We start from the raw sequence: 24,098 nt of genomic DNA on the forward strand, positions 1-24,098 counted from the left end.
AAGAAAGTCTTGAGAAACTGACCTGGTTCACTCTTTTTTTTCCCTTATCTTCCTAATTGGCCAATGGGGGGGGGGTGTCATTGGATTGATAAGGAAAACTCCCATCTATTACTTGGAACATCAGCCACCTGAGACCGCCACCCCTCATGGAAGACCCACATCAGCATAATACTAACCTATTACCTGGTGGGCATTAGCCACCTGATACCCCACCCCTTGGACCACCCCAACTTAATAAAAATGGGAAAAATCAGGTAGATGGGGCTCAGAATTTGGTGGTGAGACCCCTCTGAGCCCCCTGGCGAATAAACTTTGATTCTCCGACTCTCTGTGTGCCCCTGGGTTTGTCCTCGGAACCACCCGCTATAACAATATCAGAGAAGGAGACCTCCTGAGAGTGAGCGAGGCCCAGAGACAGGGTCCTGGAGTGGGTGAGAATTGAGATCCTTCTGGAACTTGAGAGAAGAGAAAACTGTAGTCCGTTGGCCTGAGACGAGCTTATTATTAGAGACTGGGTTGACTCTTCCTTTGCATCCCCAACCGGCTTCCAACAAGGTGGGGGCTAGCTGGGACCACAGAAGACTGATACACGGATACATGGGAGGAGGAACGACAGAGAAAATAGGGACTGACATGAATACAGACAGAACGTGACTCAGAGACACCCCAGGTTCTGTCTTGGTCAGAACAGTGCTGACAATGGGGGAAGAGGTGCCTGAGAAATAGGGGCGGGGTTTCCTAGCAGTGGGGATTTTCTGGTCAGCTCTTCGTTTATACCCTCCTCCCCTTCCCCTTGCCCCCCCCTCCGTGGCATGTGGCTTCAGTTTTAGGGGGTAGTGTCGCTGCGTTGCTGGAGAGCTAGTCTCTCTCCCTGCACTTTCCAGTTCACCCTTTCACCGGGTGCCTCCCCCCCCCAGCTGCAAAGGGTGGGGGGCGGGGGTAGGGGGAGCCAATCCCGACAGCGCCAAAGGGGGGAGGCGGCGGTGACAGCCGCGGGGAGGGGGCGGGAGGAGAGAGGCGGCTCTGCTCGAGCTCTGCTTGCTGCTCAGCTCCGTTCTGCCTCCGGCTTTGCACTCACCTGCTGCCTAAGCTGTCTGCTCCTGCCCCAGGACCCCCAGTGGGCCCTAGACCCCGGGGCAGTCCCCAGACTCAGCCCCTGCTCAAATTCTCCCCAGCCCCTAGCCCCAACAGCACGCTAAGCCGCCAGGGGGCGCCGTGCGAGGGCCCTATCCCGGCCACCGGCGCCCCCTCCCACGGCCCAGGCGGGAGGGGGGTGCCGGGGGCCATGCGGGGCCAGGGCCGCAAGGAGAGTTTGTCCGATTCCCGAGACCTAGATGGGTCCTACGACCAGCTCACGGGTGAGTCGGTGATCTGGGGGTCGCGGGAGGGAGGGTTGGATTCCATCCCCGCAGACCCTCCCACCTCTCTGACCCCAGCCTGGCCCCTACCCACACTGTCCCATTCCCAGGCACCCTCCTGGCTGGTCTGGGCGGCAGAACACTGGGGTTCAAAGCCTTGGGTCCCCCCCCTGCGGGGGATGGGGGAGAAGCAGGAGGGGCAGGTGTGGAGAGGCAGCAGGTGTAGGCGTGTGTGACACAGGGCTGGGAGGGTGTCTGGAGTGGGAGGTGTTACGTGAGTGAGCGCCTGTCATTCTTGTGTGTCTGTGTGTGTATACGTGTGTGCCTCCCACAGCTGGTTGCCATGTGCACTGGGCTTGGTGACAGCCAGGGTGAGTGTGATTGTGTGTGGCAGTGCAATTGTCAGATGTTTGAGTGAGGTTGTGTAGGACCCTGGTTGTACTGATGAAGTTGTTTTGACCATGTGTCTGTTGTATGTACAACTATACGTTTTGAGTGTGTAATGCTGTTTAAAGTGACATGTGACTACGAGAATGTATAGGACTCCACTTCAGGGTGATTTGTCTGTTTTTAAGACTTCATGACCATGACCATTCTGGGGTGAGCATTTGTTAAAGTAGGTTCTGTTGTGTTTTATGATTGTGAGACTATATGGATTCTATTGGTGTTTGATGCTGATAGTGTACTTCCATGTGGTGATGTCTGCAGGGTTTCTGTGAGTGTCCGTGACATGTCTTATCCTTGCTGCCTCTCTGGTTTCCTGGTGCAGATGGAGGTCTTTAGTGTACCCCACTGCTTCCCCACATTTTCCACAAATAGCCTAGGGGGACCCAAGGAGGGACTCTAGTGTCCAGCTGCCCAGCCTTGCTCCCAGGAGCACCCTATGGTCCCAGCACCTGACTCATGTAGGGAGGCTTTGATTAGTGCTGGGTCGGTCCTCCCTGCCCTATTCACATATTCAGATTATTCTCACAACTGAAGCTCCTTCAACCCCCAACAACTCTTCCAGAACTTCACCCAAACCCCAGGAAAACACATCTTCTTGCCTCCCTACCAGAGCCAGAGATACAAGCTCTAGGCCTGGGAAGTGCCATGTGGTTTCCCTTTTGTCCCCCCCCCCCCAACCACTTTGCTGCCCAAGCATCCTCTCTCTTCCACACTGGGGCGGTATGTGAAACCGGTACCTCTGTGCATGTGCATGTTCCTGGGATTGGTAGACAGATCCATGTGTCTGTGTAGGTGACTGTGTCACCCTGTGTACATTTCTGTGCATGTGTGTTTGTGTCTCTCTTTGTGCAGCCTACTCAAGAACCTCAAGAGGGTGTGGGAAGAGGGAGGCTGTCTCTCCCCTGAGGCCTAAACAAAGCTGAGAGGTGGAGGGAGGCATGGTCCTTGTCCTTCCTGAGGGGAGTGAGGTTGTGACCTGGAAATAGGGGAGAGGATTAGGATGTGGTGCCTTGAGAATAAGTGTCTCCCCAACTCACTGACCCTTGGGAGGCCCTAGTTGCAATGCAGAGACTCCCTTAAAGGGGGACGGACTCACTCAGGCAGGCCTCAGATGTGAGAGAGTGCTAAGAGTGCCTCACACCTGGATGGCTCTGCTATAAATTCTGTTCCCACCGCCAGTTTAGCATTCTTGATAGTAGTATGGGCCTAGGGCCCTCATTAGCATCACATTAGTCAGTGTTTGCTTTTGGCTTTGATTCTCCCCTTTAGTGAAATCCTCCTTTCCCCACTTGCCTATTTGAATCAGATTGGGTGAGAGTAGGGAAACATTTGTATTTGAAGGTGCACTGCCTCAGGTCAGTCAGGAATGAATGAAAGTGTACCAACGGTGTGACTTCTGTTCTCTTGGGCTCACTCTTCTCATCTGTAAAATGAGGAATACTACTTCCTGCCTGGCTGCCTCCCCTGGAAAGTAGAAAGGTCAGATGTTGACAAGCATCAAAAATCATGGTCTAAGTCATCCGCATCCTCGCTTTAGATGGCTCCACACGACTTGGAAAGTAGAAATAGGACTACAGGAGTCTCCTCTCCAAGGAAGGCTTATCTTATACCGGCAGAGAAATGGGGTTGGGAAGCCTATGTTAACGAAGCCTCCGAGCCCTAGCGGGCGGCGCTGAGCGCTGGGAGAAGCCAGAACTGAAGCCAAAAGGGGAGTCGTTGTCCGCGGTGCTGAAGAGCACTCCGAGCTTCCCCTCCCCTTCCGTTCCCTCCTGTCCCCTTCCCTCCCCTCCCTTTTCCTCCCCTGTGCAGGCGGGATTCCTGGGATCAGATGTGGAGTAGTCTTCAGTCCCCGTCATCCTGGCCGTCCGGCTTGCAGAGAGGCGGCCTTAAAATTATACCTCAGTGCATCTTTGGTCCCTCCGACCGCTTTCCTTCCCCACTCCCACCCCAAGCTCAGAACAAAGGTGGGAGAGACTTTTTTTTAAGGAAAAACAAAATCGGAGCCCCACCCCGACCCCCATCTAATCCCTCAGGTCTTCCCAGCCCGGCGCGGCCAATTGACAGTGCGGCTCCGGGGGAAAGGCCTCCATCAGCGGCCCCGTTAGAGCGAAAGCAGAGAAAGGACAGGAGAAGATGGGAAGGGAGTTGGAACCCGGCTGCTCAGGCCTGAGCTCTGGTCCCTGGGACTAGGAACTTGGAGTCCGGTCCCTCTAGCTGTTAAGTATCGTTCCGGGGACTAGGGCGCCCCCGTGTGTCTTAGAAAAGCCATGAATATGGAGCTGATTCTGAATGGGGACCATCGCCAAGTCAAGAGGGCAAGATTTGGACGGAGTTTGAAGGCGACTCTCGCCACTGAAATGTAGGGTTTTCAAACAAAAATACGGGATCCCAGTCGGAGGAGTAGGACTATATCTCTCCTTCAGGCTTTCCCAGAAGTTTGAAGGCGTTAGAGAGTCCTGGAAGGGTTTGCTTTGGGTCTAACCTGCTAGGGATAAGTCTGCAGTCCGGGAAAGGGGGCGGAGCAGGGGCTGTGGGTGGATTATACTAGATGCATTTGGCTGGTAGCCCTCGTATGATTGGTAGAGTCTGTGAACATGCGGGACCAAAACAGACGCAGAAAGTTGTGCAAGGGAGTTGGAGCCAGGAGGCAGGTATCAGTATGGGCACATCCCTGCCGCCTCTTCTTTGCCACCTCACTACACTGGCCTCTTTCTCCCTCCTGTTCTTTCTCCCATTGGTCCAGGAAGTATGGAAGTGTGGGGGATTGCCATGACAACTCTGTCCTCCTTACTCCTTGGCATCTCTGTGCTAAAAACGGGGAGCAGGGAGGGTGCAACAGGCTGAGGAGGGATCGAAAAGGGCAATAAAAGATAAGGTTCAGCCGGGGTTGGTGAGCTACGATGACGCCACTGCACTCTAACTGGGGCGTCAGAGCGAGACCCTGTCTATAAATAATTAAATAAAATAAGGTTCATTACCCCATCCAGCTATTTTCTCAAAACCCGTGTGTGCCCAAGCTTCCCCGCCAGAAATCCACTGCCCCTTCCCCCGCTCCGCCCCAGTCTAGGAACTTTGGGGGCGGGTATTCCAGATGATGGGGCCAGGGTGTTCCCCTCCTGCAGCCAGAAGATGGGGAGGCTCCGCGGCTGGAGATCCGGGCCTGCCAGTCCGGCCCTCCCGCGCCGCCCACGCAGGGCCCACTCGGCTGGGGGAGGAGACCCGACCGGGCCTTGGGGGCGGAGCTTGGCCACAGAGCTTTCAGCTGAACCATGAACCGCTGCCCCCGCAGGTGCCGGAGCCCGCTGGGGCTGGCAGCGCGGTCCCTTTACCAGCTGGTGACTGGGTCGCTGTCGCCAGGTATGAGGAAGGGAAGGGAGGGGCAGGAACCCTCAAAAAGTGAGCGAAGTGGGATAGGAGCCTCACAGAGGTGGGGAGGGGAAGGGCCCCTCACAGAGATGGGGGGAGCAGGATTCCTTTAAAAAAGGGTTTAAAGGGCAAGATACTTGACTAAAGTGGGACAAGGGATAGGGTCCCTCACAGAGCAGGAGGAAGACACATAGGGGTTTTCAAAGAGGAAAGGAGAAGGGGCATCGTGGTCCCTTACAATGGTGGAGGGGGCAGGGCTTCTCACAGAAGGCAGAGGAGGGGGCTGCAAATAAGGGTAGGGCTCCTCACAGGGGTGAAAAGAGGAAGCCAACAGCAGAGCAGAGCAAAGGCACAGCCTTTAATGCACTGCTTAGGTTGAGGGGGTCTTAAGATGATGGGCCAATGTCCAGAAAGGAAAATCCCTGAGGTGTGACTGGACCAACATAAACTCAGCTAGCAAGTTCATGCGTGGCAGGATGGATAGACTTGTGTGGCATTAGGACAGTATGTCACTGTTTTGTCTATCCATGGGAGTGTTCATGGGATTGTACATTACTAAGTTGTACATCAGTGGGGCCGTGCATTACTGAGGTTGTGCATCCCAGGAATTGTGATTGCTGGGACTCTGTGACACTGAGACTGCACATGCCTAGAGTTCTATGCTTTAGGGTTGTGTTGGGGGTTCCTGAGTCACTTAGTTGTATAGCCTCCATGAAGTTGTACTTTGGTGTGAGATTTGTGGAATGTGTGGATTGTGGGTATCATAGGGCACAGCTAAGATTTGTGCATACCTCCACATAGGTTCCTTGGGGTTGCTTGGGCAGGGCCCACAGAACCCAACATCCCCTCTGGACCTGGCCTCATGGAGACCAAAACAACCTAGTATCATGGCATTCTGGAATCTGTAATTCTCTGGCTCTCTCCATGGGTATCCACTTAAGCCCCTGGAGTATAGGCAGGACCTATGTCCTCTGCTTGCCATGTGTCCCCCAGAAGGAGAGGAGATGAGGCTGAGCCAGAACCATGCATGGAAATCTCTTGGGAATCATGCAACCCCCAAGCCCCCTGCTTGGCTTGTCTCTAGTGACAGATGGCTGGAGCCAGGCAGAGCCAGCTCTCAATCATTGCAGGCATGACTTCCAGGCCCCAAAATAGCCCCAATGTCTAGGGAGGTCATTAATCACCTGATGCAGCTGGGGGCTGCAGTGTCTTTAGGCCTAGCTGTGAATAGAGTGGGTCCAGGGGACTGAGAGAAGGGCTTTGGGGTTTGGGGTCTTCACTGGCTGGGTAACACTGTTGGGGGTGGAGTACAAGGGCAGCCTGTGTATGGTAGGTGGGACAGTTGCACAGAGTGGGTTCCCCCATAAGACAGTATTACTCCAGGTTTGAACTGTGAGGAATCAATAACTAAATGATAGGACTATCTCTGGGGTGAGATTTGAGGGATCTGGGGAGGGCCCACCTAATGCCTTATGATAGTTTTCCCCTTCAGTTCTCACTCTGCCTGAAGTGCTCCCATTAAGATTTCACTCCTTTGCTTTCCATTAAGCTGAGGCCAGTGGCACAGGGATGCTTGGGGAAGATGTGAGCAAGGGCCCGAGACCTGGGAAGTCTCTGAGTGGAGAAACAGGAGAGCCTGAAAGACAACTCTTCTTTCACTTCTGACAGAGCCTTCCACCAGAGGCCTGGTTGATTTAGGTCTACAAGTCCCTGTGAGGCTGGGTCAAGGTCTCTGAGAGTTGAGGGTGGGGATTGGAGAGCAAAAGGAGGATCCAGGGACAGAGCAACTGGCTGCAAGTTTATCAATCTGTCCATGTGTGAATCAGCAACAGAGAGCAGGGAGGTGCTGCTGTGGTGCTTCTTTCAGTCTAAATAGTCTGGCCTGGCATTCAAGTCTCTGTGGAATCTGACCCTTTTACATTTTATTACCCATCACTCCCCTGACATAAACTAAGCTGTAGTCACCCAGGACTCCTTGACACCCCACACAAATGGGAGAGACAGCCTTAGAGGGCTGTTGGATCACTGGCTCTGGTTAAAGTCATTCTCTATCAGCATGTCAGCTGTTACCTTGGGAAAATTACTCTATGAGCTTCAATTTCTTCATCTGCAAAATGAGTATACTTGTTACTCATTCTGACCATGTCAGCTGTAAAAACAGGAATAACAGATCCTACCTTTCAGGTTCATTATGAGGACTAAGTGAGATCGTATGTGTAAAGTATCCAGGATACATAGGCCGGGCACGGTGGCTCACGCCTGTAATCCTAGCTCTCTGGGAGGCCGAGGCGGGCGGATTGCTCAAGGTCAGGAGTTCAAAACCAGCCTGAGCAAGAGCGAGACCCCGTCTATACTATAAATAGAAAGAAATTAATTGGCCAACTGATATGTATATAAAAAATTAGCCGGGCATGGTGGCGCATGCCTGTAGTCCCAGCTACTCGGGAGGCTGAGGCAGAAGGATCGCTCGAGCCCAGGAGTGTGAGGTTGCTGTGAGCTAGGCTGACGCCACGGCACTCACTCTAGCCTGGACAACAAAGTGAGACTCTGTCTCAAAAAAAAAAAAAAAAAAAAAAAAAAAAGGTGAACTGTTGACATTTGAGCCATCCTGTAAGAACCAGCTCTGGGCCAGGCACATTGTCTCACACCTGTAATACCAGGAGACTGAAGCAGGAAGGATCATTTGAGCTCAAGAGTTCTAGGTTGCAAGAGTTCAAGGTTGAGGAGTGTAAAGGAGGAGTGTAAGCTATTATCACACCACTGCACTCCAGCCTGGGTGACAGGGCAAGACTTTGTCTTTAAAAAAAAGAAGTACCAGCTCAAAAGCTACCCTCTCCAAGTTTTCCCTGGCCTCCCAGTTAAAAAACTTTTACATAGCTTATTTCATGACCTACCTAGGACAGTTCCTATCACATAGTAGGCACACAACAAATGTTTTTTCTCTCTCTGTTGCCTGGGCTACAGTGCAATGGCGTCATTCATAGCTCATTGCAACCTCAAACTTCTGGGCTCAAGTGATCCTCCTGCCTCAGCCTCCCGAGTAGCTGGGACTACAGGCACGTACCACTACACCTGGCTGATTTTTCTATTTTTTTTAGAGAGACGGGGTCTTGTTCTTGCTCAGGCTGGTCTCAAACTCCTGACTTTAAGCAATCCTCCCACCTCAGCGTCCCAAAGTGCTAGGATTACAGGTGTGAGCCAACACAGCTGGCCAACAAATGTTTTTTTTTTCTTTTTTTGAGACAGAGTCTCATTCTCTTGCCTAGGCTAGAGTGCCGTGGCATCTGCCTAGATCACGGCAACCTCCAACTCGTGGGCTTAAGCAATCCTCCTGCCTCAGCCTCCTAAGTAGCTGGGACTATAGGCACGTGCCATGGTGCCCAGCTAATTTTTTCTATTTTTAGTTGTTTTGGCTAATTTCTTTCTAATTATAGTAGAGATGGGGTCTCGCTGTTGCTCAGGCTGGTCTGGAACTCCTGAGCTTGAGCAATCCTCCTGCCTTAGCCTCCCAGAGTTCTAGGATACAGGCAGATTACAGGTGTGAGCCACTGCACCAACCAACAAATGTTTTTTTAATTAATAGATTCCTTACAGTTCTCTCAGTGGGGCTGTCTCTTCCTACCCAGTGAGAGTCATGTTTGGTTCGCCTTTGTTCCACAAGCACCAGCTCAGAGCCTGGCACTCAATTTGTGTAGGTCCAGGTTTTTTTGGCATGTTTGCCATCCAGGAGCTTGGAATACAGTTGAGGGAATAGGACTGGTCCAGAGAAATCTGGGTTCAAATCTATGCCTCATACCGTTAGCTGGGTGACCTTGAGTAAGGCCTTTTACCTCTGTGCCTCATTTACCTCATCAGTGTAATGGGCACAATACTATTCACTGCCCACATCATGGAGCTGTCATGAGAAGCCATTGAGATAATAATGTTTGTGGAAACGCTTTATGGACTGTTAAGAACTATAGAAATGTAAAGGAGGAGTGTTTTGTTATTAACTATGGTAGCAAACACTTATTTAGCAGTTACTCTGGGCCAGGTGTTACTCTAACAATTTTCTTTTCTTTTTCTTTTTTTGTAGAGACAGGGGTGTCACTCTTGCTCAGGCTGGTCTCAAACTCCTGGCCTCCAGTGATCCTCCCATCTCAGCCTCACAGAGTGCTGGGATCATACACATGAGCCACTGTGCCTGGCTATTCTAACAATTTTCCATGTATTATTTCATTTACTGCCCCCCTCACCATATGAGGTAGGAAACTGAGGCACACAGAGGTTAAGAACTCACCCAATTAATTGCAAGTTGCAAAGCTCGGATTTGGATCCAAGAAGTCTGGCATTCCAGCCCACTCTATTACCTACCATGATATATTGCCTTTTACTATTCCCACTAATAACATTACAGAATTAGGTGCTGAGTTTTGAGGGCTCAGAAAGGAATTTGGTAGGAATTCGGGTAACTGGTAGACTGCTGAGAGCTGGAGGCTCTGAAGGGAGGGGAATTTAAGCTGCCTCTGGCCAGGCGTGGTGGCACACCCCTGTACTCCCACCAGCTACTCAGGAGGCTGAGCCAGGAAGATTGCTTGAGCACAGGAGTTCAAGGTTGCAGTGAACTATGAGTGCACCACTGCACTGTAACCCCAGTGACAGAGCAAGACCCTGTCTCTAAGAAAAAATGAAGAATTTAAGCTGCCTCTAAAGGATAGGTAAGAACTGTAGGGTAGAGGGAAAGCAGAAGGGAAGGCAGCCCCAGCAGAGGGGGTGGCAGGAGCAAAGGCACAGAGGTAGGGCTGGGTGTGGTATGTTTGGGGTGCAGTGAGGAGGCCAAACTGGCTGAAACAAAGGGATCTGCTGATGAGGGTAGTGGGAGGGATATTAAATGCCGTGGGTGGAATTTGAACAGTCGGGGAGATATTTGCTGGTTTCATCGGTAAATCAGTAGCCTCTAAGGTGTGAGAAACTGAAAGCAACCCATGAACAGAATTTCTCCCAGGGGAAAAGCAGAAGACCAAACCTGTTTGAGGCATACCCTTCTTCCCACACCTTTCCTGGATATTGGCGGAAAAGGGTAGGGGGAGAGGGAAAGGTTAAGATGTGGTGTGTGTGTGCGGTTGGACGCCTGACCCCCAGTGGTGGCCAGGTAGAACTGCAGATCAGCGAACCTCAACTGCTGTGGCAGCGACCGGCCCTCCACACCTGCTCAACAAGAGGGGCTGAGACACATTCATCCCAGAGATGGACAAGAGGGCGGGCTCCCTCTGGGGTCAGTCCCACTAAACTGGACTTCATGGGTAGATAAACTTTCTAAGAAGGGAGCCAATGGAGTATGGTGGTTTAGAGTACAGGCTCAGAGTCAAGACTGGGTTAAAATTGAAGCTCTGATCTTGGAGATTTGTGTCACCTCCCTCTGACTTAGTTTCCCCACCTGTAATGTGGGAATAATAGGTTTATTGTGAACATTCAATGTGATACTGTCTGTAAGCACATAGCACATTATCTAGCACATAGTGAGTGCTCAATCACCGGTAGCCAGAGGTATTAGTGGTGTTAGGTGTTATTAACCTTGAGGCCCTAGTCTTGTGGCTCACTGGCTCTGCAGGCCCTCCCCCAACTCCCTCCACATAGACAGACACACAGGCACAGACACACACACACACACACACACTCCACCAAGAAAGAGCAGGGACACACCCCCTTCCCCCCACCCTCCACTAGGAAAAAGCAGGGACATACACACACACACACACACACACACACACACACACACCCCACCAGGAAGGAGCAGGGGCAGACACCACCACCACCACCACGACCAGGAAGGAGGAGGGAGAGACTCCAGGAATGCTGGGGGGAGGGGTGGCTTTCTCTGAGGTCTCAGGTTTCCTTCCCACCCTGGGCTTCTCTGTCAGCTCAATAACAGTTCCCAAGGAGCAGGCAGGGCTTTGGCATCTCCTGAGTGAGGTTCTAGCCAGAGGATGGGGAGAATGTAGCTCCCCTCCTCTCCCAAGGAGCTTGGGTCTCTTGGTCCCAAAGACAGTTGCAATAAGTTCCCTCCCCAGAGGGCCATGATGGGGCTAAGCAGCCTTTTTCCTCCCCAAGCTACTGGACCTAATTCTCTCTCCCTTGGGCCTCAGTTTCACTGTCTGTGGCCTGTGGGAAGAGAGTGCTTCCTGCCTCACAGTCTCCATGGCAACCAGATCGATGACACCAGTGGTGGTGTCCTCCTAACAGGAGAGATCACTGCCTTCTCCCTGCCCTTATATTCTCATACAATGCTGTGCTGATACAATGACACGACCATAGACCCATACTCCAAATTACATGACACACCCATGCCTAACACACTTCAGACTCACATCCCATGGCCCTACTAAAACACAGAAACCTCACTCCCCATACACACTCAGAAACACTCTGACACACTCTCTTACACGTATACTATAGACACGCAGGTCACATATACACAGGAGTAGAAATGCATAATCATGTACAAAACACACACCTCTGTGACAGGTGCACAATCATGTGTAAACACACATACAGACACACATAAGAAGAGACCTGTACTCCCATACCAGCAAACAGGAATATTCACACAGGAAAACACTAGACACTGGTAACATATTCGGACCCATACACTATTACTTGCATATGTGCAATATGGTTTCTCTCAGGCACCTTGCCCTTCCTGCCTGCGCCCTAAGCACAGCTCCTCTCTCTGCCCCCTCCCTTTGACACAGAGTGGCCACAGTGTGTCTGGGGGAAAGTGCTCCTCAGGGACAGAGACAGGTCACTGCCTCCCTCTTCTGGCTCATGTCCTATCCTGTTCCGGTCCATATTCTTTGCACCTGCACCAAAGGCTCTCAAGGAGGTGCCAGTCCAAAAGCTGAGGTGGCCCCTCGAAGAGGAAGAGGCGGTGGCTGTGGCTGGGAGGCATGTGGGGCAGAGGCGGGGTGAGGGGGGAGAGGGAGGAGATGCAGGGAGGGAGAAGGGGAGGGAGGCCGCGGGCAGTCCGACTCAGGCTGGGGAACCTGAGGGGGAGGTGGTGTGAGGCAGCCGGCCAGCAGCCATATCAGAGACTCAGCGGGGTGGGGGCCATGCCTGGGGCCCACCATGAACCTGGAAGGGCTGGAGATGGTCGCCGTGCTCGTGGTCCTCGGTCTGTTTGTCAAGGTCCTGGAGCAGTTTGGCCTCTTTGAGCCTGTCTCCTTGGAAGGTAACCCAGGTGTCTGGGCATGTCTGAGCTGCTGGCTGGAGGGGTCAGCTGTCCCTGCAGCGTTGGGGAGGGGGTTGCTCCATCTTCATGACTGCTGGCAGGGGTGAGCAGGTGAGTGATGGGATAGGCATGGGGGAGGTGAGGAGGGGTGCTTGGAGAATACAGATCTGGGAGAGATAAAGGGAGGGCCTCAAGGAATAGATATGAGGGAGGGGGGAGGGAATCTCAGGGACAGAGTGTTGGGAGTTGGGTTGCAGTGTGGGAGGACTGGGGCATGGAGATGAGGAGGTAAGAAGATTCTGGGGAGACCAGGAAGAGTCCGGAGACAGGCAGGGGTGTCTGGAGTAGAGGAGGGAGGTTCCAGATATCTGAGATACACCAGATTTCTGAGGAGTCCCTTTTGGAGCCGGGCTCACAATAGTTCTGAAAATGTGTATGACTCTCCATACCCCCAAGTGTGCAGTGTAGGTTAAGGGGTGCATGTGGACTCAGTGTGTGAGAGACACAGGGTGTGACTGTGTGTGATGTGTGTGAGAGAGGACAAAGTATGTGATGCTGAGCTTGTGTATGTGGCAGGGATGTGACTGCGTGTGTTAGGGTGACAAGACATGTGGCTTGTGAGGTGGTGGATGTGACTGTGCCCAAGTGGGACAGGGTGTGTGGCTGAGCCTCTTTGAGTATCCAGTTGTGTGTATGGCTGTTTCCAGACTTCCCTGAGGATATACCTGCTCCATAACCAAGGCTGGGGATGGGGTGGGTTCTGGAGGGACAGGAGTGGGAACACTGTGATGAGACATTTATAGCTCAGCTCTGGCTGGGGGGTGAGAAGTGGATCAGGTCAGAGACCCTGCTTCCCAAGCGCCTTGCCTCTCCAGGCTGCTCTGAGGATCCAGGGGCAGAATGGCCTCCAGGAGCTAGACACTGGGAGTGGGAAATCAATTCCCCACCCCACTTTAAAGTCATTAGGGAGTGATTTGTAGGTGGAGAGAGAAACACTTCTGCCACCCCCTCCAGAGTTTTGACCTCCCCCCCATCCTCACACCAAGAACTGCACAGTTCCATAGCATGGCTGTTCCCCAGTTTTACCAGGGACAGGAAGACAGGCAGGAACCATGATAGGACTACAGGGTAGACACCTGGGAGAGCAGGAAAGAGGTGAAGGAAGTTGGAGATAGGAGGAAGGTCCATGAATTGCCTCATCTAGTAAGGGCTGAAAACTCCTAGCTCACCCTCTCCCCTCTGCTGCATTTTCTGGGGTGAACTGGGGAACAGGGAGTTGCACCTAGATGAACTGGGTAGGCTAGGTTGAGGTGGTTCTTATACAATCTGGAAAAGAGGAAGTCATCTGGCCTCTACCTTGCCATCCCCTTTAGACTATTTGGTGGGAAAAAGGGCCATCTGAGAAACCCAGGTGACCTGTCTGTTGAAGGCAGCCTCTTCCCACCTTCAGTGGAGCCTAGAGGAGACAGAGGCTTGGGAACAGGCAGGGGGCTTGCTGGGCAGGTGGGAAGTGGAAAAGCCACCCCCTAGTCAGGTGACTATACCATTGGAGGCAGGCACAATCCGGCTTCAGGAAACCAAAGTCCGGGCTAATGGAGCCCTGGGCGAGAGGCCAGGCCACCATCGATCCCTCCCCCGCCTCTCCATAGCTCCTGGGGTGGGAGGGAAGTGAGGACGTGTTGGAGGGGAGGCAGTTACCTCCTGGGAGCAGGGCCTGGTCCTGAGGGTGGAGCCTGGTTTGGGAGGGCCAGGTGGGGAGTGGGGGGTGGAGTGGGAAGTTACCTATAACCAAAAATGTTGGACCCCTCCAAGAATTGACTGAGGCCAACTTTAGCCAATGTGGCAGGTCCAGTGGGCTCTGGCACAGGAATCTGGGGGTGAATGCAGCATAGAGACACACATAGACACAAATTTGTCCCCTAGGACTAAAGGTCCTCCTGGGGTGCAATTAAAGCTGTAGGACATGTGCAGAAATAAGGGGCGGAGAGGAGGGCTGTGATTAATGGGCCCTAAATAGCCCCATAATGTACTAAAAATATTCATGTCCACCTCCAAGATCTGTTATTGCATCATCATTTTGTATCATTTACTTTCAAAGAGCAAACCATACTGGAAAGGACTGGGAAAGAGTCACAATATAGGGTAGATGAGTTAGCTGATGAGGAACCCTGCTCTTTGGCAGGAAGATTCTGGATACCCTGGAATCGGGGGTTACAGGAAAGAAAAGTAGATGTACCCAGGAAAAATGAAGCCTCTGTGGGTGAGGTACAGCCACAGATATCTGGGTGCCATGGGGACCTAGGTCACAGTATGACATGGGTATGTGTCATGCAATCTTAATATGTGTCATAATGTTATAAGGTCACAATGTGTCATAGTGTTTTAACACACAGTGTCATGATGTCCCAGGGTCATTGTGTGTTCTGTGGATTGATCATGCTGTGTGAGATGGCCTATATGGGTCTCCATATGTGCGCCAGGTTTTACTTCGGGTCACAATTGTATATTTGTATTAAGGAGTACTTGGTCAAAATGTGTGTGTATATGTATGTGTGTGTTGGAGCATGTTTTTAGCCCTTTGGGTGTGAGTTGCTGGATATCAAGCTGTCACCGGCATCCATCACTCTGTGATTTATCATTCCACAGGTCACTATACATGGCTGTCACTGTATGTGTGTGTGAGAGGTGTTCCTACCCAGGGAATCCTTGGGTTGGTTATCACCTTGAGAAGTCCCGCCATGGCAGTTGAGCCAAGGGCACTGGGTCAGCAAAGACACTTGAGGCCACTGCCCCCTCCTCCTTGCACCTCACTGTCATCAACCACATTCCACTGTACAAAGTGCCTGACCCCTGCCTCTATGAACTTTCCATGCTTTTGAGACCCACTGTGTCCCCTAACCCAGGCCCAGCTACCCTGGCTGTTCCTTTCCTCTCCTCACCCCATTCCTCTCCCAGCCCCTGGCCCCAGCTTGGGTTGATTGTGACTGTCGGGGAGGGGACAGGGAATGGAGGCACAGTGGGAGTTAATGTGCCTTCCTGGGATCTTCTCTCTTACCAGGCCACCCTCCAGGGCCCACTAAAAAAGCGCTGAAGCAGCGGTTCCTCAAGCTGCTGCCTTGCTGCGGGCCCCAAGCCCTGCCCTCAGTCAGTGAAAGCAAGTGCCTCTCCTGTGCTTCCGGGGGCGGGGCCTGAATGTGTGTGGGTGTGACCAGTGTGGCGGGAATGGGGGCGGGCACTGGCTGGGCCCGAGTGTGAGGGGGCGTGGCCATGTGCGTAGATTGAGCAGGTACGTGTGGGCATGGTCAGTTGGGGCGTGGCCAGAGTGTCTGTGGGCGTCACCAGTCTGCGCAATAGGGCAGGACCAGGGTGTTTGGGCGCGGCCAGTGTGGCAGGGCCGAGCCCGAGCCTGAGAGGCTGTGGCCAATATGACGGTGGCGGGACCAGGCGGCTGTGAGGGTCTGAGTGGCTGAGCTGAGTTAGTGCCTACGTCTGTGTGGCCGACCCGCCCTGGGTATGTTTTGGGCCTCGAGATGTATGTCGCCTGTGCCCCGACAGGATGGTTGCAGGTGTAGAGGATAGAGCCCGCCTTCCTCCAGACGCCAGGATACTTGGGTTTTCTGTCACCGCCTGGTCCCCAGCTGAGTGACCTGGAGTTTAGTTACCTCGCTTTGTTTCTAGATATCTGTGTCCTCAGTAGGGCCTCGCCCATCTCATAGGATTATACTGCATTTGCAAGCTATAAAGGCCCGTTTTGTAGTTATTTGAGCGTGCTGTTGTGTTTGATTTCCATGGGTCCCACACGAGGGTGGATTTGGAAATAGGAGAGGCGTGAGTCCTGCAAGCTTGTGTGCGTGGGGTCCATTTCGTGTATGTCTTGTGTTCGTTAGGTGTGCCTTTGCGCGGGGGCCGGGGTGTGAGCATTGTAACGCACAGGTCTGTGAGATTTGCTGTGAGTGTGAGGGGCGAGGTGTGTGTCTGCAGTTGGCCCGGTCTTCCGCTTTCTCGGTGACAGTTCGCTCCCTTCAGAATTAGCCGCCCCAGCCTCCCTCCGCCCCCACAGACCCCGCCCGCTGGACCCAGGTGACTTACTCTCCTGGTGGGGGCGGGGGCGGGGTGGGAGTGGGGCTTCGGGAGCTCGGGTGGGGCCACTTGCCTGGGGGCTGGGCGTTGGGGACTGGGGCGGGACTGAGATGGGGCCGGGGGTGGGGCCAAGGGTGGGGTCTGGATGGATGTAGGCTGAAGCTGGGCGGGGCATGGCTCTGGCATGGCTGGGATTGACGGGCTTTGGCTGGGGGAGGGGAAGAACTGGAAGGGGCAAGGCTAAGGCTGGGTGTATCTGAGTTGGTCAAGGAAGGCGCGGAGCTCTGACCCTCAGATGCCCATTGGAACCGGCTTTTCCCACTCCTCCTTTTCTGGGATGAAGATGTGGCTGAGGGCCTTCCCCTCCAACCAGGGATCAAGGGCCCTGGGGCAAGCTCTGAGTCGAATCCCTGGCTCTGGGGTCAGGGCTGGCCTTGGCCTGCTGACAGACCTGGAAGCTGACCAGCGCCTTCTCTACTTGCCTCGATGTCCTCGGCTCAGGGTCCGGGAACTGACATGGTTTCCGGTGTTGGAGATGGGACAGGGAGGAGGGTATATGGATCAGTGATTCTAAAGAGGGGTAGCAGGGGCCTGAGGCGTGGCTGTACCCCCACCGCTCCCCGCAGACAGCGTGGAGGATGAGTTTGAACTGTCCACCGTGTGTCACCGGCCTGAGGGTCTGGAACAGCTGCAGGAGCAAACCAAGTTCACCCGCAAGGAGTTGCAGGTCCTGTACCGAGGCTTCAAGAACGTGAGTGCATGGCGAGGCCAAACTGAGCCAGGGTTGGGGCAGCAAGGGCAGGGCCTATCCAGAAAGTATGGCCTGGATACCAGCGAGATGGAAGGCAGGTGGGGCCTCAGACCAAACTTCTAGCCTTTTTTTAGCTCCGTGTTTTTTATTTGTGCTCTGGGGAAGAAGTCTTGGCTCCCATCACTAGAGCTGGTGAGTCCCTGGAGGCATGAAAAATTTCCCTATTTCTCTGGGTCTCTGGCCATGGGGGGGAAGTGAGCAGAGGGGGTTTTGTCTCTGCCCTCATCTTGATTTCTCTCCTCTCCCAGGAATGCCCCAGTGGAATTGTCAGTGAAGAGAACTTCAAGCAGATTTACTCCCAGTTCTTTCCTCAAGGAGGTGAGGGGTCAAGGCCCAAGGGGAAGCAGCTGTCCATCTCTAGGCTGAGTGGGAGAGAGTGTTCTGGAGGGCTGGGAATGCCAATGTGATGAGGGGGTTGGCGGAGCTCCATAGAGGTGAAAATCCTGCCCTGTCTGGAAGCCAAACTTACTTCTCCACACTCATCCTACAGACTCCAGCACCTATGCCACTTTTCTCTTCAATGCCTTTGACACCAACCATGATGGCTCAGTCAGTTTTGAGGTAAGCTGGGGGAGGTGGGCCAGGGAACCCTGTTTCCTGGGACTTCAGGGTCAGGATCTCCAGGCCAAACCCAAAAGAAGGGATGTGTGAAAAGTATCTGAAGACACAGCTCCTCCCGCCTCCTTTTTAGGACTTTGTGGCTGGTTTGTCGGTTATTCTTCGGGGAACGGTAGATGACCGGCTGAATTGGGCCTTCAACCTGTATGACCTCAACAAGGATGGCTGTATCACCAAGGAGGTGCAGGGCAACTGAAGGGCTAGGGGGTTGTGAGGGTAGGGGTGATGCAAACGGCCATGGGAGGGAAATATGACCCACATATGCACCACCAGCAAGGGGGGTATGGTCTGCCCTAGGCCCTAGGCCTCTTGGTCTGGAGGCTGGAGGCTCTGAGGAGGGATCCTCTTCTCTCTTGGCCTAACAGGAAATGCTTGACATCATGAAGTCCATCTATGACATGATGGGCAAGTACACGTATCCAGCACTCCGGGAGGAGGCCCCAAGGGAACACGTGGAAAACTTCTTCCAGGTGCCTGGGACTGGGTAGGCTGGAGGGCGCCCTGGTGTGAAGGCAAGGAGATCAAGAATGAGGAGGGAACTTACCTGAGTTCTGCCTTCCTCTCTCTTGCCCTCTTTTCTGTTCTCCCTATCTGACCACCTTCTTGCAGAAGATGGACAGAAACAAGGATGGTGTGGTGACCATTGAGGAATTCATTGAGTCTTGCCAAAAGGTATGGGTCCCTGCACTCTACCTTACCCTGGTTTGGACTCAGGCCTGAGTCAGTAATGTAGGGAATGGCCCCTTTGGGTAGAGTACTGCCTCCCTAATTCACCCCTGCACCCCAATTTTGTTTCTTTGGGGGAGGCTTTCCCCTTCCCCACCTCAGGTCTCTCTGGGTATCTCCTTTCTCTCTGCCTCTGAATGTCCCCAACTTTGACTCAATGTCCCTTTCCCGGTCTCTGACAAGTTCTTTCTCTTTCTGTCTCTCCAATCTGCCTCTGTCACACTATGGCCATAGGATGAGAACATCATGAAGTCCATGCAACTCTTTGACAATGTCATCTAGCTCCCCAGGAGAGGGGGTCAGTGTGTCTTTGGGGGAACATGTTCTAGCCCTAGTCCAGGCAGACCTCACCCTTCTCTTCCCAGGTCTGTCCTCATCCTGGCCCTACCCTGGAGGCTGTAGGGATCCAAGAGCCTGGGGATTCATTAGTCTAGATCCCTGGAGCTGAAGGGGCTAGAGAACAGGCAGAGTGGGAGCTCCAGTGGTGCAATCAGTTAGCGCGGTACTTATATGAGAGTGGGTAGAGTGCATTTGGGGAGTGTTCCCAACTCCCAACAGTCTCACCTCCCCCCTGCCTCATACGCAGTGCTGAGGGTGCCCTTGCTGTAAGAATTGGGTGGTTCCCCACCTCTCACCCCCACTTTAGAAACCACAACACTTGTTTCCTGCTATGGTGCTCCCCCATCCCTGATCTCATAAACATTTCCCCTAAGACTCCCTTCTCAAAGAGGATTCTCTGTCCTTGGCACTGGCTGGCTTTTTACACCAACCTTTGAGAGCCCTGTGGGAGGGAGACAAAAATGTAGAGGGAGAAACCTTGGGCCTAAGTCAGTGGTTAGGTCCTAGGAAGTATCTGGGGTAGAGAACAGAAAAGCATGGGCATATCTGGATGATCTGGGACAATGTTTCATTTGAAAAGAAAAAGAGAGAGAGAGAGACAGACAGACAGACAGACAAACACATGGGTAGATTGTGAGAGCTCAGGCATGCCAGGCTATAGCTCCAAGTTCCCCAGGTCTGCTACCCCAGCCCATCAAAATATGAGTTTCTAGGCTTTTCAGAAGACCTTGACTCCTTAGAAATACCCTAGAAATTTTCCATACCCTCCTCAGTTTCCAAAGAGAGACTGGGATCCAGTTATCTGGCTCATCCCTGGAATAATTCCTTTTTCTCCCTCTTTCCTGCATGTGTTGGTGGTAGTAGTGGCCAGGGAATAGGGCTAGAAGATGCCCTGGCTGATGCCTGCTAAAGTTTCAAACTACTCTCCCTGCTCATCACCTGTTTTGATGGCTATGACTTGAGTTTTCAGTGGTTATGTTCTCTAGACTTAGAAACATGGAGTGAGTTAGGCACCTTTCTAAACTGGTTCCTATCATTCTCTCCAGTGGATGCCTTAGATGGAAAAACAAGAAGGGAGACAGGTATAGCAGGTATAGTGAACCCAGTGTGGAACATTCATTATACTCTTCCATCAACCCAGGCTCTACCCCAGCCTCTCACATAATTTCCTCAATTCCCTAGGGTCTCCTCTTGATCTACTCAGTCTACCCACAGATGCCCCTGAACACACCTAGAGGGTGGGGACCATAGGACCTAGGTTCCACCTCATTGTCCACACCCCTGCCATGCTGCCACCCTTAACGTATCTGCTTGTCCCACTCAGCTCACCTTCCTAGTCAGCCAGAATCTGAGGGGAAGGACCCGCAGGAAGCCCCCTTTCCCATGAGAACACTGTTGACTGCTTTGCATTTTTTGCTTTTCTGTATATTTTATAAAATAATATACCAGATCCAATAAAACACAATGGCTATGCATAGGCTGCTGTCTCTTTTTGTCCCCTCCACCCCATAAATACCACAGAACCCCTAACTCATACACCTGCAGTTTTTTAAATCCCCAAGAAGGTGCCTGTTCCATGGTCTGGCCATACCTTGGTAAGAAACTGAGATACAAGTTCCGGAACGGTTGGAAGCCCACCTGATCGCATGAATCTCCTTCCCACATCCTGAGAGGAGACAAGGACAGATGCCAATGTCCTAAAGACTATGCCAAGAAAGCTGTCTTTTGGCAGATATTCTAACAAGATGAATCAAGAATTTCTAATTTCCAGACTTCTTAATTAATCTCAAAGTGTTTTCTTTTGAGGGGAATTTGTAAACATCCCAACCTTGCCTTCTGTATAGATATACATTTGTGTCTGTGTGTCCAGCCAGCAATGATGGGGGAATCAGATGCAGTGGACCCAGGGCAAGTTACTATGGGGCAGGTGGCACAAAAGGTGATAGAGACTTCTGTGTGTTCCCACTCTTTGTTGTTCTGTTCCTGAAGATGGGCCATCAATGGTAGGTTCCTCCCATCCTTTTTCTGAGGTACCATTATGTGGTGACTAAGCTTTACCATCCATGGAAGGAGGATCAGGCTTTTTCCTCCTTCACCTGTACACATTGACAATATCAGGAGAAGAGTATGAATCCAAGAAGCAAAAACTCACTTTCAGAGTACATTGTCATTTGTGTTCCCTGCTAATATCACAGAACTATCTTCTCCTTGGGTCCTTGGGTTTCTTTGGGTCACCAGATTAAAGATCTGATGAAAGCTGTGAGCCCACTTCTCCAGAAGGAAAAAAATGCAATATTCCCCCATGTACTTTTGTATCTCTGAAATCCATTTATGGGTCCTAAGTTAAGTATCCATGGTCTAGTTTACCCTTCAGCCTTCCATTTTACAGAAGAATAAACAGGCTCAGAGAAGGGAGAACTTGGTCAAGATCACCCAGTGAGTTTGTAACAGGATGGAGACTAGACCCAGTGCCCCAAGTCTCTGTCAAGGGGTGCCTTGGGTCACAGTAATGATTTGTGTGTGAAGGATGGATGCTATGCATGTCATGGATAAAATAAGAAGGTGACACTGTGACAGGTTCTCTTGGTATCTTCTGCTTTTCCTTCATGGCATTTCTCAGTTTGTAACCATATATTTCTTTGAGTAATTATTTGCTTGTTTTCTCCAATACACCAAATTCCTGAGGGCTCCTTGAGTGCTTGGACTAGGTTTTTTTTTCCCTCACCATCTTATCCCCAAGGTTTGGTACATAATAGATATTCAATAGATATTTTTATTATTGTATGAATGAGCACAGTGAGTGTATGTACATAACTGGGTCGGGTATGGAGACAGTCTCCATTTTTAAGAATAAATCCAAGTTTAGGGGATATTGAAGTTTGAAGCAAGGAATTGCTAGTGAATTCCACAGATGGGATCCAGAAAAAACCAGCAGGTTGACATTCAGATCATTTGTCTCAGCCATTGGTTGGGTTCTGAATGTTGTCAGCTGCTCCATCCCAAAATACTCTCCTTTCTTGCCTTCCAGTATTTCCTACTCTCCTGGTTTTCCTCCTACCTTTCTGGCCACCCCTTCTCAGCCCTCCCTTGTCAACTTGAATTCTAAGTCTTGGTCTCACAGCTTTTCTAATCCAGTGGCTTTAAACACAGAATTTGCAGAGGCTCCTAAGTTTATATCCCCAGAACTCTCCTGATAGCCAACACCTACATATCCAATTATCTATTTGGTACTTTCACGTAGACCTGTAATGGTCCAACTTAACATCTTCATAATGGAACTTAGGTTCATGCCTTCCAAGTCTTCCCCAACTCAGTAAATGATACCTAGTTACTCGGGTCAAAATTTAAGAGTCTTTATTTCTTCCTCTCCCTAATTGTCCCCCAACTCCATTTAATCAATCACCAATCCAATCACCAAAGGTACACCACCTCTCTCTGTCTCTGATGCTGTTCCCTAGGCCAAGCTACTATCATTGCTCACCTAGAATACTGCTTCCTATTTGTCCATTTCAAGTAGTCCCTGTTTGTTGCAGTTACTATTTATCACATCCCTAGGTTTCCTCCCTTCATAGCACTTATCATAAACTGTGAGTTCCTGTGTACATACTGCATTTATTATTGTCTGTTTCTCCAAACAGAATGTAAAATATGTGAGGGAATGAAGCTCATTAATTCCACAAATATTTATCATAGGCCTACTAAGCAGTGGTTCACATTGTAGGTGCTGAGGGGGGTGGAGGGGAGAGGTGTATAGGGGAGAGGCATGGAGGGAAAGTGTGTAGCCAATACGTGGCAAGAACCACACATTTCTCAAGTTTGAGAAATGCAGATATGGAAGGTTGATCTTGCCTGGATTCCAGGCCCCAGAGTCTGGACAGTGGAGAGTAGATGAAGTTGTGGCTGTTGACTTCCTGGCAGCTGCCATGAGGAAAGAGGAAAATATGAGACTAAGGGCTGAGATCAGCCAAAATGACAGCCCCCAAATCCCCACGGACCATAATATCCAGTGAAGTTGCTTATGGCCCCCAACTGTCAGCACAGGAGGTCCCCTAAGAAAATGCTTGCTCCTAACCCCTACCTCAACAATCCAGGTCTAAAAAGAAGATGGACTGTAAGAGTCCTGGGAGCTACAAGTTGGGCTGTGGTTAGAGGAATCACATATCACATTGAAGGGTAAGATGGACAGTACTGAGTCTTAATAATCAGAATGAGGCCGGGCGCGGTGGCTCACGCCTGTAATCCTAGCTCTCTGGGAGGCCGAGCCGGGCGGATCGTTTGAGTTCAGGAGTTCGAAACCAACCTGAGCAAGAGCGAGACCCCGTCTCTACTATAAATAGAAAAATTAATTGGCCAACTAATATATATAGAAAAAATTAGCCGGGCATGGTGGCGCATGCCTGTAGTCCCAGCTACTCGGGAGGCTGAGGCAAGAGGATTGCTTGAGCCCAGGAGTTTGAGGTTGCTGTGAGCTAGGCTGATGCCACGGCACTCACTGTAGCCTGGGCAACAAAGCGAGACTCTGTCTCAAAAAAAAAAAAATAAATAAATAATCAGAATGAGACTGAGATCCTAATTTCACATTATACCTCACAAATTGAGACAAGATTTCTCAACCAACATACCTGTAAAGTGATTCTTATAGGACTACAGGGAGCTCTGAGAACATATATATAGCAAGGGGACCCAAACCCATCAAGGGCTCAGGGAAGGCTTCCCAAGAAAATGATGTTTATGCGGAGACCCAAGAGATCTCAGGTCCCTTCCACTGCTCTCCATTCCCAAACAAGCCAGGCTTTTCACCCCTTTCTACCTTTGTACTCTGTTGTTCCACTTGCCCGGAGTTCTGTCTTCCCTCACCACTTAGTCAGGCTAACTTCTACTTATCCTTTATGATCCAGTTGAAAAGTGAAGCCATGGCCACAGCCTCTCCCCAGAGGAAGAGTTAGTCATTACCTCTTCTGAGCTCCGAAAACACCTGGGTACACCTTGTGGGAATTGTGTGTGCGTGCTTGCTTGTCTCCACCACCGTACTGTATCGTGAGCTCACAGTGGCCCTGGACCCCAGCACAAGGCAAGCTCAATAGGTGGCTACGGAATGAAGGAATGAACGAATGATTTCATGTTTAAATAGAGTTAGGGAAAATAA

General features: G+C 51.5%; 1 protein-coding gene across 5 annotated transcripts; it reads left to right on the plus strand.

The window, feature by feature from the left end:
- Nucleotides 1-992: 992 nt before the first annotated feature.
- Nucleotides 993-20,429, plus strand: KCNIP2 (potassium voltage-gated channel interacting protein 2). 5 transcript variants are annotated; one of them, XM_012769577.2, is made up of 10 exons: nucleotides 993-1,358; nucleotides 15,437-15,532; nucleotides 16,360-16,458; nucleotides 17,085-17,209; nucleotides 17,518-17,587; nucleotides 17,760-17,830; nucleotides 17,961-18,068; nucleotides 18,253-18,357; nucleotides 18,497-18,559; nucleotides 18,848-20,429. In XM_012769577.2, exons 1-10 carry the CDS (start codon nucleotides 1,286-1,288, stop codon nucleotides 18,893-18,895), a joined length of 858 nt encoding a protein of 285 aa, XP_012625031.1. In that variant the 5' UTR covers nucleotides 993-1,285; the 3' UTR covers nucleotides 18,896-20,429. The 5 variants fall into 5 exon arrangements, with proteins under 5 accessions (XP_012625031.1, XP_012625021.1, XP_012624953.1 ...); XM_012769499.2 differs by having other exon boundaries at nucleotides 1,000-1,358; nucleotides 16,405-16,458; XM_012769567.2 differs by lacking the exons at nucleotides 15,437-15,532; nucleotides 16,360-16,458 and having other exon boundaries at nucleotides 996-1,358.
- The last annotated feature ends 3,669 nt before the right edge of the window (nucleotides 20,430-24,098 follow it).

This window comes from Microcebus murinus, chromosome 14 (genome assembly GCF_040939455.1).
Source record: "Microcebus murinus isolate Inina chromosome 14, M.murinus_Inina_mat1.0, whole genome shotgun sequence".
Classification (NCBI taxonomy): Eukaryota; Metazoa; Chordata; class Mammalia; order Primates; family Cheirogaleidae; genus Microcebus; species Microcebus murinus.

What these genes read in the sequence shown, in the direction of transcription:
- KCNIP2 (XM_012769577.2), top strand. Translation starts at nt 1,286, where the DNA reads ATGCGGGGCCAGGGCCGCAAGGAGAGTTTGTCCGATTCCCGAGACCTA. An exon ending in CCTGCCCTCAGTCAGTGAAA is followed by an intron (nt 15,533 to 16,359) that starts GCAAGTGCCTCT and finishes GTGTGTCTGCAG; the next exon opens with TTGGCCCGGTCTTCCGCTTT. An exon ending in ATGGCTGTATCACCAAGGAG is followed by an intron (nt 18,069 to 18,252) that starts GTGCAGGGCAAC and finishes TTGGCCTAACAG; the next exon opens with GAAATGCTTGACATCATGAA.